Source organism: Palaemon carinicauda, chromosome 13 (assembly GCF_036898095.1).
Source record: "Palaemon carinicauda isolate YSFRI2023 chromosome 13, ASM3689809v2, whole genome shotgun sequence".
Classification (NCBI taxonomy): Eukaryota; Metazoa; Arthropoda; class Malacostraca; order Decapoda; family Palaemonidae; genus Palaemon; species Palaemon carinicauda.
In genome coordinates, this window is record NC_090737.1 from 14,039,927 (window position 1) to 14,054,041 (window position 14,115).

The following is a 14,115-nucleotide window of genomic DNA, read 5'->3' on the forward strand; positions in this document are numbered from 1 at the left end:
CATCTGAATTTTCCAACATCCGAAGTAAAATTCGAGCAAATTTTTTACTCTACACCCGAATTTTATTTCGACACACGAAGTAAGCAATTTTCGTCGTACCGGTTGTATCCGAATTTTTCGACACGCGAAGTACAATTCGAACACGTTCCGACTCTACACCCGAATGTTTTTTTCGACACCCGAAGTAAACAATACTCGTACGCGTAGTCAGTGCTCATAGCGCCTGAAGTGTTTTTTATTTCCGCCGATAGAAGGCAGCACACCGACCTCGGAGGGACGCTCAATTAGCGGGGCTTGGGTCAGTCCTCTGTTCTCGTCAGCTTCTTGCGGTTGTGCACTGTGCGTTCTGCTATTATCTGTTTTAATCGTGATTTTTTACGTGCATCCTTTAACGGTAATTTACGTAAAGTATGGGTCCTAAAAGGCTTAGTTTTGCCAGTGGTAGTGGTGAGAAAAGGAAGAAGGAAATGCTTTCTTTAGAAATTAAGCAGGAAATTATTGAAAAACATGAGCGTGGCGTCCGCGTGAGTGAACTTGCTAAACAGTATGGCCGTAATATGTCGACGATCTTGACAATCCTTAAACAGAAGGAAGCTATTAAAGCAGTGAAACCTTTTAAGGGGATCACCATAATTTCCAAACGCCGTACCCCTATCATAGAAGAGATTGAACGACTTCTACTAGTGTGGATTAAGGATAGAGAGATCGTTGGCGACACCATCACCGAGACCGTCATCTGCGAGAAGACGCACGCCATCTTTACGGACTTGAAGGAGGAGAGCTCTGGGGGTGATGCTGGGGAGAGTTCAACCGAGCCTTCCTCAGATGATTTCAAGGCATCTCGTGGCTGGTTCGAGAAATTTAAGAAACGGTCCGGGATTCATTCAGTTGTTCACCACGGAGAGGCTGCTAGTGCGGACACAAAGGCTGCAGCTGACTTTGTCAAGAACTTCGAAAAGATCGTGCAGGAAGAAGGCTACGTAGAGCAGCAGGTGTTTAATTGTGATGAAACCTACATCACTGCCGAAGAGAAGAAATTGCCTGGGCATAAGCCAATGAAGGATCGGTTGACTCTTGCCCTATGTGCTAACGCTAGCGGGGACTTTAAAGTCAAGCCCTTACTGGTTTACCATTCAGAGAACCCTAGGGCCTTTAAAGCACACAACATCGATAAGGATCAGCTTCATGTTTTCTGGCGATCCAACTCGAAGGCCTGGGTCACTAGGCAATTCTTTGTGCAATGGGTTAACCAAGTTTTCGGCCCTTCTGTGAAGAAGTATCTTCATGAACAGAAATTGCCTTTAAAGTGCCTGCTATGCCTTGACAATGCACCCGCTCACCCCCCGGACTTGAAGATGATATCTTCGATGAATTCAAGTTCAAAAAGGTGCTGTATCTTCCACCGAATACCACCTCTATCCTCCAGCCCATGGACCAGGCAAGTCATCTCTAATTTTAAGAAGCTGTACACCAAGCACTTATTTAAGCAGTGCTTTAATGTCACGCAAAGCACCAACTTAACTTTGCGTGAATTTTGGAGGGGCCACTTCAACATCGTGCACTGCTTGAAGATCATAGATCAGGCTTGAGTGGGATTAACTCGACGGACCCTCAATTCTGCCTGGAAGAAGCTGTGGCCTGATGCAGTTTCTCCCCGAGATTTCGAGGGTATTGACCCCGAACCTGATCCCGTGGTCGGTGCAGCGGAAGCCGTAGAGGAAATCGTCTCCCTTGGCAAGTCCATGGGTCTGGAGGTCGACGCAGATGACGTTACGGAACTCGTCGCCAAACATCACGACGAACTTACCACGGATGAGCTCAAGGAACTCTATGCTATGTCGGAGCACATGAGTGATGACGAGGAAGGGAGCGAGGAGGTAGAACATGTGTTAGGTTCGGCGCATATAAAAGAGGTGTTAGGAAAATATCAAGACGTGGTCGACTTCATCGACAAATACCATCCAAAGAAATTGCAGGTTTGTCGTGTAGTTTCTCAATTCGATGATGTTTGCCTAACTCACTTTCGAAACATTCTGAAAAGCCGTACCAAGCAATTATCTATCGATAATTTCTTTAAAAAAACTGCGAAGCGAACTCGTGATGAAGAGGATTTAAGTGATTCGAAGAAAACGGCAAAGAGTGAAGCAGAAGAAAGTGAAACAAAGAAAACGGAAAAGAGTGAAGCGAAAGAAATTCAGTCAATTTTAAATGTAGAGAGTGAAAGTGATTAAAATTACGTAATCATCAAAAAGAAAAAAAGAAAATGTAAAAAAAAATATAAAATATGAAAATAAAAAAAAAAATAAGCTAAGTTATGTTAAAGTTCACTTAGTGTAAGTTAGAATAAGTTACGGTAGTGTACGTTTATCGTAGTTAACCTCTCTACCTCCTCGCCGCCCGTCCATCTCCTCTCTGCATAGCAAGACTAACAACACCTGCGCTGGAGTTTCTAAGGTAAAGTGACGCTAAAAACCCGTTTCTTATTTATCATTTTTTGCTAATTCTTCTTATTTAACTTATAAACCCGCTAGTTAGCTTGTTAGTCCCATTATTAAATTCAAATTCCTCACTTGAAGGAAAATGACTCTAATTGTTTTCACCTGAAGATAAGCGACCCCAACGTGTGTTGGGGTCCCCAATCTTCAGGTAATCCAAATATGATAAAAGCTAGATTAAAACACATTATAAACAATATCACAAAAAACAAAACAAGGTTGAACAAGAACATGATAGAAAGTATTTTTGGCTTGCGTCTGACGACACTGTGCCAAGACTGCGTATATCGTCTGTGATGCTTACGCGAGATTGTATACCACATGCTATTGGCCTGCTTATCAGGCCATGGTAATGTGTCATGACTGCTGATTAGCTTACGAACCACATCATCACCCAAGAGAATGATGCTTGGTAAAGCATCTTCTCCCCTTTGTCGCATTTTGGAAACAGTATGTCTAACAGGATTACTTTGTACAGTACTTGTATATTTTGTGTTACTTTTGTTAAGGTTTTTATATTCAATAAAACCCTACATTGGTACCTACGACTGGCTGTACAGTAAATATCACAAACGTCTTTGTCATCTAATGCAAAGCTAATCTATTGACATCATCGTCATTTAGGTTTTATTGGATTGCATGTCTTAGGAGTGTACCCCACTGCAGAATTAGTTAAAATTATTTACGAATAAGATTAGATACATATGTAGTAATCATCGTTTTTCAAATAAAGTTTTCAGAAAAAAGTTCTATATCCAGCATCCTTAAATTGCGTGGCAACGTTTTGGAGAGTTCTCTATGTCCAGTAGCTTTAAAATAGCCTATGTAGTGCCATACATATACTGTGCGGTAGTGAACATGTACAGTATAGCACAATGGAGTCCAGTCCCATACACATGAGCTACACTAGGATGACCTAACCTTACGTGTACCATATTCAGCACTGCGCTTATACATATAGCATAAATCGTGTTCAACTAAAAGGATTCATGGGAGTGTGAGAATGTGGTGATGGTTCATAAAGGCTTAAAATGCATTTATGGCATAAAATAAGCTTCTCTTGCTTTTCATGATATCTACTTTCCACGAGGGGTCCTGAAAAGTTAACTCTTGCAAAACGCAGAGGATAACTGTACAGTGCCCGTAAATACACTCAACTAAGGGTGCTTGCAGCATGAACGACACAGCTACAGACTACCCAGACAGTGTAAAGAAAAATTCCCATTTTCTATATACACACAAGGCCTCGTTCGCAGATCTAAAAAGGCTCCCAGCAGTTATAGTGACATTTTTTTGTGTAGGTAGGAAGTTTGACTCATATGTACATCTATTGTAAACTTCCACAGGCTACAAAAATAGGGTGAATAGACAGACTGGCCCAGATGGAGGGAAAAAGGCATTATGAAACCTACGCTTAAATTATTTTTGCAACTCCAGAGGAGGAAAGGCGTTTTATTTTTTCAATATTACTCTGCATCTTCAATACAACTAGGTTACATTAATTGGCTAATTACCCCTGACAACCATTGGTAAATTTTTAACTGACAATGGTTACTCTCGGTAAACATCTAACACTCCCTCTACTAAATACCTACTGCAAAACAAAGTATCCTTACTTATGGGGGCGGCCTTGTCCCCAAAACATCACACAAGTTAACATAGGTAAGGACATATTCCCTTAATTTCCTTACAACTCCAGCACAACAGCAAACAGTCTCCATAGAAAACAGTATCGAAATAAAAGCATAAACGCAACCAGTTCAAATAACGGGAGGGGGGAGAAGGTTACCGCTCCCCATGTGACACCTTACACTGCCATATTCTTAGTCAGCTGTCTTCATGTATACAGGTGGCTGCTATCATACATACACCACAATAAGTTGTAAAAGACTATCTGACCAACTTTAACTTATTTAGCCTAACTATAATCTACTGTAGCTACTAGTAGCCCTGTTCTCGGAGCCTTTGCACATTAGCGGCCAGTTCCTCCCGAGTGCATTAAAAATGGCCACAAACTACCCTAAACTTCCCCCAACCTAACCTACCAGCCATGTCCTTAACTACATAACTAACAGGGGGGTAATGCCCCTCTGTGACCACCTTACAACTGCCGTATTCTTAGTTGGCCACCGTCATACATACAGGTGGCCGCTATCATACGTACACCCCGTTTTCAAAATTAAAAAATCAAATATAACTTAACTTAGAAATAATAGCCGATAAAACTACACATTAAGGATAGTTACACACAAAACCAATAACTTACTTAAAAGGGCTAGGCTAACCCAGAAAACAAAGGCCTAACCCTAATATAAGTACACATCAGAGTTTACACTTTCGTTTGCCTCCCAGGAGCTCTTTAGTAATACACAAATTGCAATCGCAACAATTATCACTTACATGTTCCAATTTTTATGAGACTTTATATAGTTAAAACAATAACCTCTCCGGAGTGCCGACTTGACCTAACCCACAACCAACATCCGACTACAATGTAAACAAAGCTTCTTCTTGCGAAGAAGAAAGCGATTCTTGAGTGTCCAGACCTCAGCGACGAAAGAAGAAAAATAGTGGAATTGCAACAGCCGTATGAAGAAGAAAAGAAGAAGATAATAGGAAACGTGCTGTTCAAGAAAGAGGAATAGAGAAAAGAAATGAATATATCTATCAAATGTGGAAAAAAAGAGAAGAAAATAAAAGAATTAGAATAAAGAAGAAAACCAAGGAGGTGCCGATGGAAAGGCGAATCCCTCCGCCCAACAACAAGAACAAGAACATGAGTCCCAATTTAAGTGCCATTAAAAAGGAGTTTGTTGTACTTTAGTTGTCTGCTCATTATATCGTTTTTACACATGTCAGAAATTCCTTGATTTGTTTCAATTTCAGGAGGTCTAGCTGTTTAACCATAAAGTACTATATATATGACCCTTTTACCGACATTACGCTTTGCGTTTGGGCTCTAGACACATAATAAAAGAATATTTTTGCTAACACTAGAGTGCCAACAAGGGCCCACTTTCACCCGGAGTAAATCTGTATATTATAAGTTTGGTTAACCTTTCATATTATCCCATATACTGTATGTATCTATTTCTAGTTTAACTAACAACACTCGTAATGCAGTCACTTTTTCATTTTACTTATAAGAAATTGTCTAGTTGGGAATTTATGCACATAAAATTTCTGCAGTCTTTATAAATTTTCTAATATTTACGTAATTTCTATAAATTTCTTTTATGAAATTTTCACAGAATTTACATGTCTATTACACACTCTTCATATACTAAACTGATATCCTGATGGAACATTAAGTGGTATTCCACTATATCATAAATCTTGTATTTCCTTACCAGATTATTATGCGGTAGCATTATCATGTATACTTTATAAACCATGTTCCCAGTATGGATTCATTGTGACTGTTCAAAACATCCTCTAACAAATCTTGTTTTATTGTTCCTTCTTATTCTTCTTTAATGTAACATGAAACATGTAACATGAGTTATCTTGGACATGAGTCATGGTATGAAAATGGAACAATCTCCAATAGATTTAGTAGATTTGAGGACAAAGCCATTGGAAGAATATTGTGAGTTAAATGGCAGGGCAGAATTAGAAATGAAACTAAGACAGATTACGCTAGTGCCACATGTGGATGAGATCATGATGAGGGGTAAATGGACATGGTTTGGGCATGCTCTTCCCACTCCCCAAAAGACATTAGTTCACCAAACGTTCAACTAGGCTCCACAAGGCACTAGGAGAGTTGGAAGATCCAGGCCTACATGACTGAGGACTATGAAGAGCGAAGTAGATGATGATAAATGGAGAAGTATTGAATAAAAAGTTCAAGATAGAGACGAATGGCGAAATCTAACCTAGGTCCTTTGCGTCAATGGGCATGGGAGGAGATGATGAACTGACTTTGGATTTTTGTTAATAATGTTGGGATTGCTACATCTCTCAAAAGTTTTAGTCTCTTTCAAAAGCCTTGTTCCTTAATTTCAAGGAAATTTTATATACATGTTAAATTCACCGAAAGGAGTTATTACTTTTAAATATCTCTATCCGTCTCACCCTCTATCCTTATTCGCCCTCTCCCTATCGGTCTCCATCCTTTCCAGCGGTCTTTCCTCTATCTATATCCAGTCTTTTCCCTCTCTATATTCAGTTTTTCCCCTCTCTATCAGTCTTCTTCTCCTCCCTGTCGTCCTTCCCTCCCTACTAGTTTTCTCCTCAATATCTGTCGTTCCTCCCCTCTCTCTCTGTCGTTCTTCCCTCTCTCTCTTAGTCGTTCTCCCCCCCCCCCCCCTCTCTCTCTCTCAGTCGTTCCTCCCCTCTCTACCAAGTTTCACCCCTCTATTAGTCTTCCTTCCCTCTCTGCCCAGTTGAAAGCTTTAAAGGTCGCTCATGAATAGCAGAGGCAAGGGGCCAGTGATATTGACCTTGAGAACAATGCCTTAGAGACTGACAAGGGCTTCATATGATCAGCACCCAAGCCCCTATTCCACCCAAGCTAGGACCAAGGAGGGCCAGGTAATGGCTGGTAATGGCTGCTGATGACTCTGCAGATAGACCTATAGGCTCCCCATACCTCCATCCTTAGGTTACAAGGATCGCCAGGTTGCAGCAACCAAAGGAAATAATGAGTTTGAACAGGACTAACCCCAGTCTGGCGATCCCCAGTCATGGACGTTACCAACAGGCCGTCACACCTTTTATATGTCTTCCCACCTCCCTCTCTTTCTCCCTTCTCTATAAGTCTTCCTCCTCTCTCTACCCCATTTTCCTTCCCTATCAATCTTCCCCCTCTACACCCCAATTCTCCCTCTCTATCAGTCCTCTCCCTCTCCATCAGACTTCTCCCTCTGTCCCCAGTCAATTTGGATTAAGGTGCTACAATGATCTGAATGAATGGAATATTTTGCTAATCTGTACTGGGTAATTAACTTTCCATCAATTTCCATTACTTTAATGCCTTCTTCCTACTCTTCATTAATTAGAACGTCGGTTATGACAGACTTTGATATTTTGGAATTCTAGTTCAAACACATTTGAATTTCTTATTTTGTAGAAAGCTTATTTTCTCTTTAAAAAATCTTTGCCCCAATCTCTCGACTAATTTAGTTTTTTTTAACTATATATACAGTAGCTTAGATGCTTTCAAGTAACATTAGTCAACAACAAGGATAACTTTATCTGCCTAATCTGTTTCGTTTGTATCAGGAAATCTGCATAATCAATATAAAAAGTTTTATCAAAAGATTCTAACTTTATGTAACAGTTTGTAGCTCCATTCATAACGATCGATATAAATATTCCAGTTTTCAAGGTAGGCAAATGATCAAACATAAATAGTCTTATGGGATTATAAGTTTACTAAAGCTATCTACCCTTTTTACTACCAAATTAATTTATGTGGATGAATGATAAAAGATAATTTTGAGAAATAGCAGAGAGTATAGTATAAGCATCTTCACTGGATATATGGAATTTGGCCCGGGGAGACCGTTCAGTGTTGACGCACAAGGGGAGAGTTGGTCATTGGCAAATTTCACTTAAAATAGAAATGGCAGCAGTTTTTTAGAACGGAAATAAGAGCAGTGTAATGTAACAAACTACTTTAGTTATCCCAATAATCATTATTAGTCTCATTTTCTATGATCTCAAAGCTAGAACCAGTCGTTTTCTTTAAAGCTTATCAACATCGAAGGAAAGAAAGAAAGCGCCCCAGGATACAGACAGGACCAAATTCTGATCGAAAATAAAGTATAATCATCTGTTTCCCGGTACACTGAGAATCGACAAAAAACTTCATTGACCATATTGGTTCAAAAGATTTCTCACGCTTCCAACTCTTTACATAAGAGGATAAGTCAATTCTCAGCAATTATAAATTTGAGATAGCTGGGTCGACAAAAACTATTTGCATAAATTTTCTCCCATGAATAATGTCTACTTCATAACTTTTGGATAGTTCCTATTATCTGTCTAGCCTCACGCTTAAATGGGTCTTATCCTAATTTCGATTATGTGTAATAATAATTTCTAAAAATCTTTGTGGACACCTATAAAACGATGTTATATTATTTTTTTTACTATTGCTAATGAATTTTTAGTTTAACATAAGATTATTATTAAGACTGGAACATTTCATCCTCTCCAATTGTTTATTCACAGCATGAATAGCAGAACCTTTGTTAAAGTTTTTATAGTTTATTTTAGTCTTGTTGTTAAAATATTTTATTTTTCCTTGTTTCGTTTCCTCACTGGGCTGTTTTCCCTGCTTTTCCAACAAGGGTTGTAGCTTAGCAAGCAATGATAATAATAGTAATAATAATAATAATAATAATAATTTTATGCTATAATGTACATCTTCAATCTTGTATGTAAGTTGGCCGCTTTGCAAAACAAAATTTAGTTATAGTCTAAGACACTAAAACTTCCCCTGACTTTATATGTCAGTATATTTGTTAAGTGGTGACTGAACAGGTTTGGATAAAGTCAACTCGGGCAATATCAAGACCATTCAGTGTACAGAGATTTTATTAATATCATTATATTTTTTCTCTGAGTAAACATTCAGTGAACAACGACCATGTGTAGACTTTCTAACATATCTACATAAGTAAAACATAACATTTATTTATTGTTTATATAGCAATGATACGGGGTCTCATTTATTTTCTTTCAACAGGCCCAAATTTTTACTAAGGCATACTGTACCTACATTTCGCTTTTCTCGTTTATATGTACAATGATGTCGAAGAGAAAAGTCAATTGTTTGTTGAAGATCTAGTAAAACATGTCTGATATAACACGAAACACTTCATTCTATGCGTGAATACATTTTGCGTTATCTAAAATGAATACATTTTGCGGTATCTAAAATGAATACATTTTGCGGTATCTAAAATGAATACATTTTGCGGTATCTAAAATGAATACATTTTGCGTTATCTAAAATGAATACATTTTGCGGTATCTGAAATGAATACATTTTGCGGTATCTAAAATGAATACATTTTGCGGTATCAAAAATGAATACATTTTGCGGTATCAAAAATGAATACATTTTGCGGTATCAAAAATGAATACATTTTGCGGTATAAAAAATGAAAACATTTTGCAGTATCTAAAATGAATACATTTTGCGGTATCAAAAGTAAATACATTTTGCGGTATCTAAAGTGAATACATTTTGCGGTATCAAAAGTGAATAAATTTTACGGTATCAAAAGTGAATACATTTTGCGGTATCTAAAATGTATTCATTTTGCGGTATCTAAAATTAATACATTTTGCGGTATCTAAAGTGAATACATTTTGCGGTATCTAAAGTGAATACATTTTGCGGTATCTAAAGTGAATACATTTTGCGGTATCTAAAGTGAATACATTTTGCAGTATCTAAAGTGAATACATTTTGCGATATCAAAAATGAATAAATTTTGCGGTATCAAAAATGAATAAATTTTGCGGTATCAAAAATGAATAAATTTTGCGGTATCAAAAATGAATACATTATGCGGTATCAAAAATGAATACATTTTGCGGTATCAAAAATGAATACATTTTGCGGTATCAAAAATGAATACATTTTGCGGTATCAAAAATGAATACATTTTGCGGTATCAAAAATGAATACATTTTGCGGTATCTAAAGTGAATACATTTTGCGGTATCTAAAGTGAATACATTTTGCGGTATCTAAAGTGAATACATTTTGCTGTATCTAAAGTGAATACATTTTGCTGTATCTAAAGTGAATACATTTTGCTGTATCAAAAATGAATACATTTTGCTGTATCAAAAATGAATACATTTTGCTGTATCTAAAGTGAATACATTTTGCGGTATCTAAAGTGAATACATTTTGCAGTATCTAAAGTGAATAAATTTTGCGGTATCAAAAATGAATAAATTTTGCGGTATCAAAAATGAATACATTATGCGGTATCAAAAATGAATACATTTTGCGGTATCAAAAATGAATACATGCGGTATCAAAAATGAATACATTTTGCGGTATCAAAAATGAATACATTTTGCGGTATCAAAAATGAATACATTTTGCGGTATCAAAAATGAATACATTTTGCGGTATCTAAAGTGAATACATTTTGCGGTATCTAAAATGAATACATTATGCGGTATCAAAAATGAATAAATTTTGCGGTATCAAAAATGAATACATTATGCGGTATCAAAAATGAATACATTTTGCGGTATCAAAAATGAATACATTTTGCGGTATCAAAAATGAATACATTTTGCGGTATCTAAAGTGAATACATTTTGCGGTATCAAAAATGAATACATTATGCGGTATCAAAAATGAATACATTTTGCGGTATCAAAAATGAATACATTTTGCGGTATCAAAAATGAATACATTTTGCGGTATCTAAAGTGAATACATTTTGCGGTATCAAAAATGAATACATTATGCGGTATCAAAAATGAATAAATTTTGCGGTATCAAAAATGAATACATTTTGCGGTATCAAAAATGAATACATTTTGCGGTATCAAAAATGAATACATTTTGCGGTATCAAAAATGAATACATTTTGCGGTATCAAAAATGAATAAATTTTGCGGTATCAAAAATGAATACATTTTGCGGTATCAAAAATGAATACATTATGCGGTATCAAAAATGAATAAATTTTGCGGTATCAAAAATGAATAAATTTTGCGGTATCAAAAATGAATACATTATGCGGTATCAAAAATGAATAAATTTTGCGGTATCAAAAATGAATAAATTTTGCGGTATCAAAAATGAATACATTTTGCGGTATCAAAAATGAATACATTTTGCGGTATCAAAAATGAATACATTTTGCGGTATCAAAAATGAATACATTTTGCGGTATCTAAAGTGAATACATTTTGCGGTATCAAAAATGAATACATTATGCGGTATCAAAAATGAATACATTTTGCGGTATCAAAAATGAATACATTTTGCGGTATCAAAAATGAATACATTTTGCGGTATCTAAAGTGAATACATTTTGCGGTATCAAAAATGAATACATTATGCGGTATCAAAAATGAATAAATTTTGCGGTATCAAAAATGAATACATTATGCGGTATCAAAAATGAATACATTTTGCGGTATCAAAAATGAATACATTTTGCGGTATCAAAAATGAATACATTTTGCGGTATCAAAAATGAATACATTTTGCGGTATCAAAAATGAATACATTTTGCGGTATCAAAAATGAATACATTTTGCGGTATCTAAAGTGAATACATTTTGCGGTATCTAAAGTGAATACATTTTGCAGTATCTAAAGTGAATACATTTTGCGGTATCTAAAGTGAATACATTTTGCGGTATCTAAAATGAATACATTTTGCGGAATCTAAAATGAATACATTTTGCGGTGTCTAAAGTGAATACATTTTGCGGTATCTAAAATGAATACATTTTGCGGTGTCTAAAGTGAATACATTTTGCGGTGTCTAAAGTGAATACATTTTGCGGTATCAAAAACGAATACATTTTGCGGTATCTAAAATGAATACATTTTGCGGTATCAAAAAATGAATACATTTTGCTGTATCTAAAGTGAATACATTTTGCGGTATCTAAAATTAATACATTTTGCGGTATCAAAAAATGAATACATTTTGCTTTAACTAAAGTGAATACATTTTGCGGTATCTAAAATGAATACATTTTGCTGTATCTAAAGTGAATACATTTTGCGGTATCTAAAATGAATACATTTTGCAGTATCTAAAGTGAATACATTTTGCGGTATCTAAAGTGAATACATTTTGCGGTATCAAAAACGAATACATTTTGCGGTATCTAAAATGAATACATTTTGCGGTATCTAAAATGAATACATTTTGCGGTATCTAAAATGAATACATTTTGCGGTATCTAAAATGAATACATTTTGCGGTATCAAAAAATTAATACATTTTGCTGTATCTAAAGTGAATACATTTTGCGGTATCAAAAATGTATACAAAATATTAACAAACTCACAAAGACAAAGATTAATCTGCATTCGCATCAACTAAATTTAACGATAGGCATGAGAGAGAGAGAGAGAGAGAGAGAGAGAGAGAGAGAGAGAGAGAGAGAGAGACTTTATTTGTCATTCTCTCGGAAAGGCGTAAGCGTATGAAAAAAGAGAGAGAGCGAGAGAGGGGGGAGCTTTTGTGAAATATGGGAATAGCCATTACCATACAATCATTAATTATATAATATGGCAACTTCGTCGCATGGTAGAATGCTGGATACAAAAAGAGCAAACATCAACAGCGGAGCAAAAAACAGCAGCCAACATCATCATCATTAATCTGGACTGAAAAATTTCCCCAGCGAGATCCTCTAAAATAAATGCGCACGTCTCTCTCTCTCTCTCTCTCTCTCTCTCTCTCTCTCTCGCTCTCTCTCTCTTCCATTTTTGTTTGTTGTAATGCTGAAACAAAGACTAGATATACACAAGGGGTTTTATAACGAATGTCCTTTACATAAACCTTAGCTTTTGTGAGGCATTATTCTGGGGAAAATTTGTGACCGTGATACGAAGAATGTGTGCATATGAGAGAGAGAGAGAGAGAGAGAGAGAGAGAGAGAGAGAGAGAGAGAGAGAGAGAGAGAGAGAGAAAGCTGGTTTAGATTCTTTAGTTATTTATCTATTCGTGGTTTTATTCTGATTTTGCTTAGCATGTAGGTCATCACCCGTTCATAAAGCATAGCAGGCGCACGCACTCACGTACAAATATGCAAAACAGATAATATATCCTCTACTACGTTGACGAACGATCTTTAGCATGCAAGCAAAATAGTCCGGGAAAACTTTACTCGTAAGACTATATATATATATATATATGTATATATATATATATATATACATATATATACATATATATATACATATATATACATATATATACATACATATATACATATATATATACATATATATACATACATACATATATATATATATATATATATATACGTACTTTAATTCTTTAACTATTTTCATAAAAACATTCACAAATCATGCAGAAAATATCGAAGACGTTATTCATACATTATGTACATTTACATGAAAAATATATCAAAATAATTATTTTCTCACATTAAAAATAAAAGGAATATTCACAATTTTTCATACAACTCTTTACTCAGATACACAAAAGAAATCCTTTCCTTTTAATTCATTTCATCATACAGGAAAAACTCGCATGCCTAAATTACACCCGGCGTGAAAATACCAGGCCATGAATAAAGATTCTTGCATATAAAACTCTCTCTTATGTACAACCTCTTATCTTTTACATCTCGAGACCTTTTGATAACGACTGGCGCACCGTGCGTCAGTGTAATGAAGTTATCAGGATATAGATTGCTGGAAGCGTGGATTACTCAGTAACACCCAAAAATACAAGCAAGATATATTGTCGTGAAATAAATGTATTCATTTCAACAATGGTGTGGAATTGAAGGAAGGGAAAAAAAACAGGACATCTTAGGCTACGAGAGAGAGAGAGAGAGAGAGAGAGAGAGAGAGAGAGAGTTTATGTATCTGTGAGAAAAAATTGATAGAGAGTGAGCTTGTATGTGTATGAGAGAA

At 36.0% G+C, this 14,115-nt stretch overlaps 1 protein-coding gene across 3 annotated transcripts in view; it reads right to left on the bottom strand.

The window, feature by feature from the left end:
• Window positions 1-14,115, bottom strand: part of LOC137652183 (WW domain-binding protein 4) — a 76,083-nt gene that overhangs the window by 38,793 nt on the left and 23,175 nt on the right. Inside the window, exon 1 of one of the 3 annotated variants that reach the window (XM_068385394.1) lies at window positions 4,896-5,041. The exons of the other annotated variants lie outside the window; for them this stretch is intronic. Within the exon in view, the coding sequence (XP_068241495.1) occupies window positions 4,896-4,897 (2 nt within the window). The 5' untranslated portion in view covers window positions 4,898-5,041. Of the gene's footprint in view, window positions 1-4,895; window positions 5,042-14,115 lie in introns of those variants that run through there. 3 annotated transcript variants of the gene reach the window in all.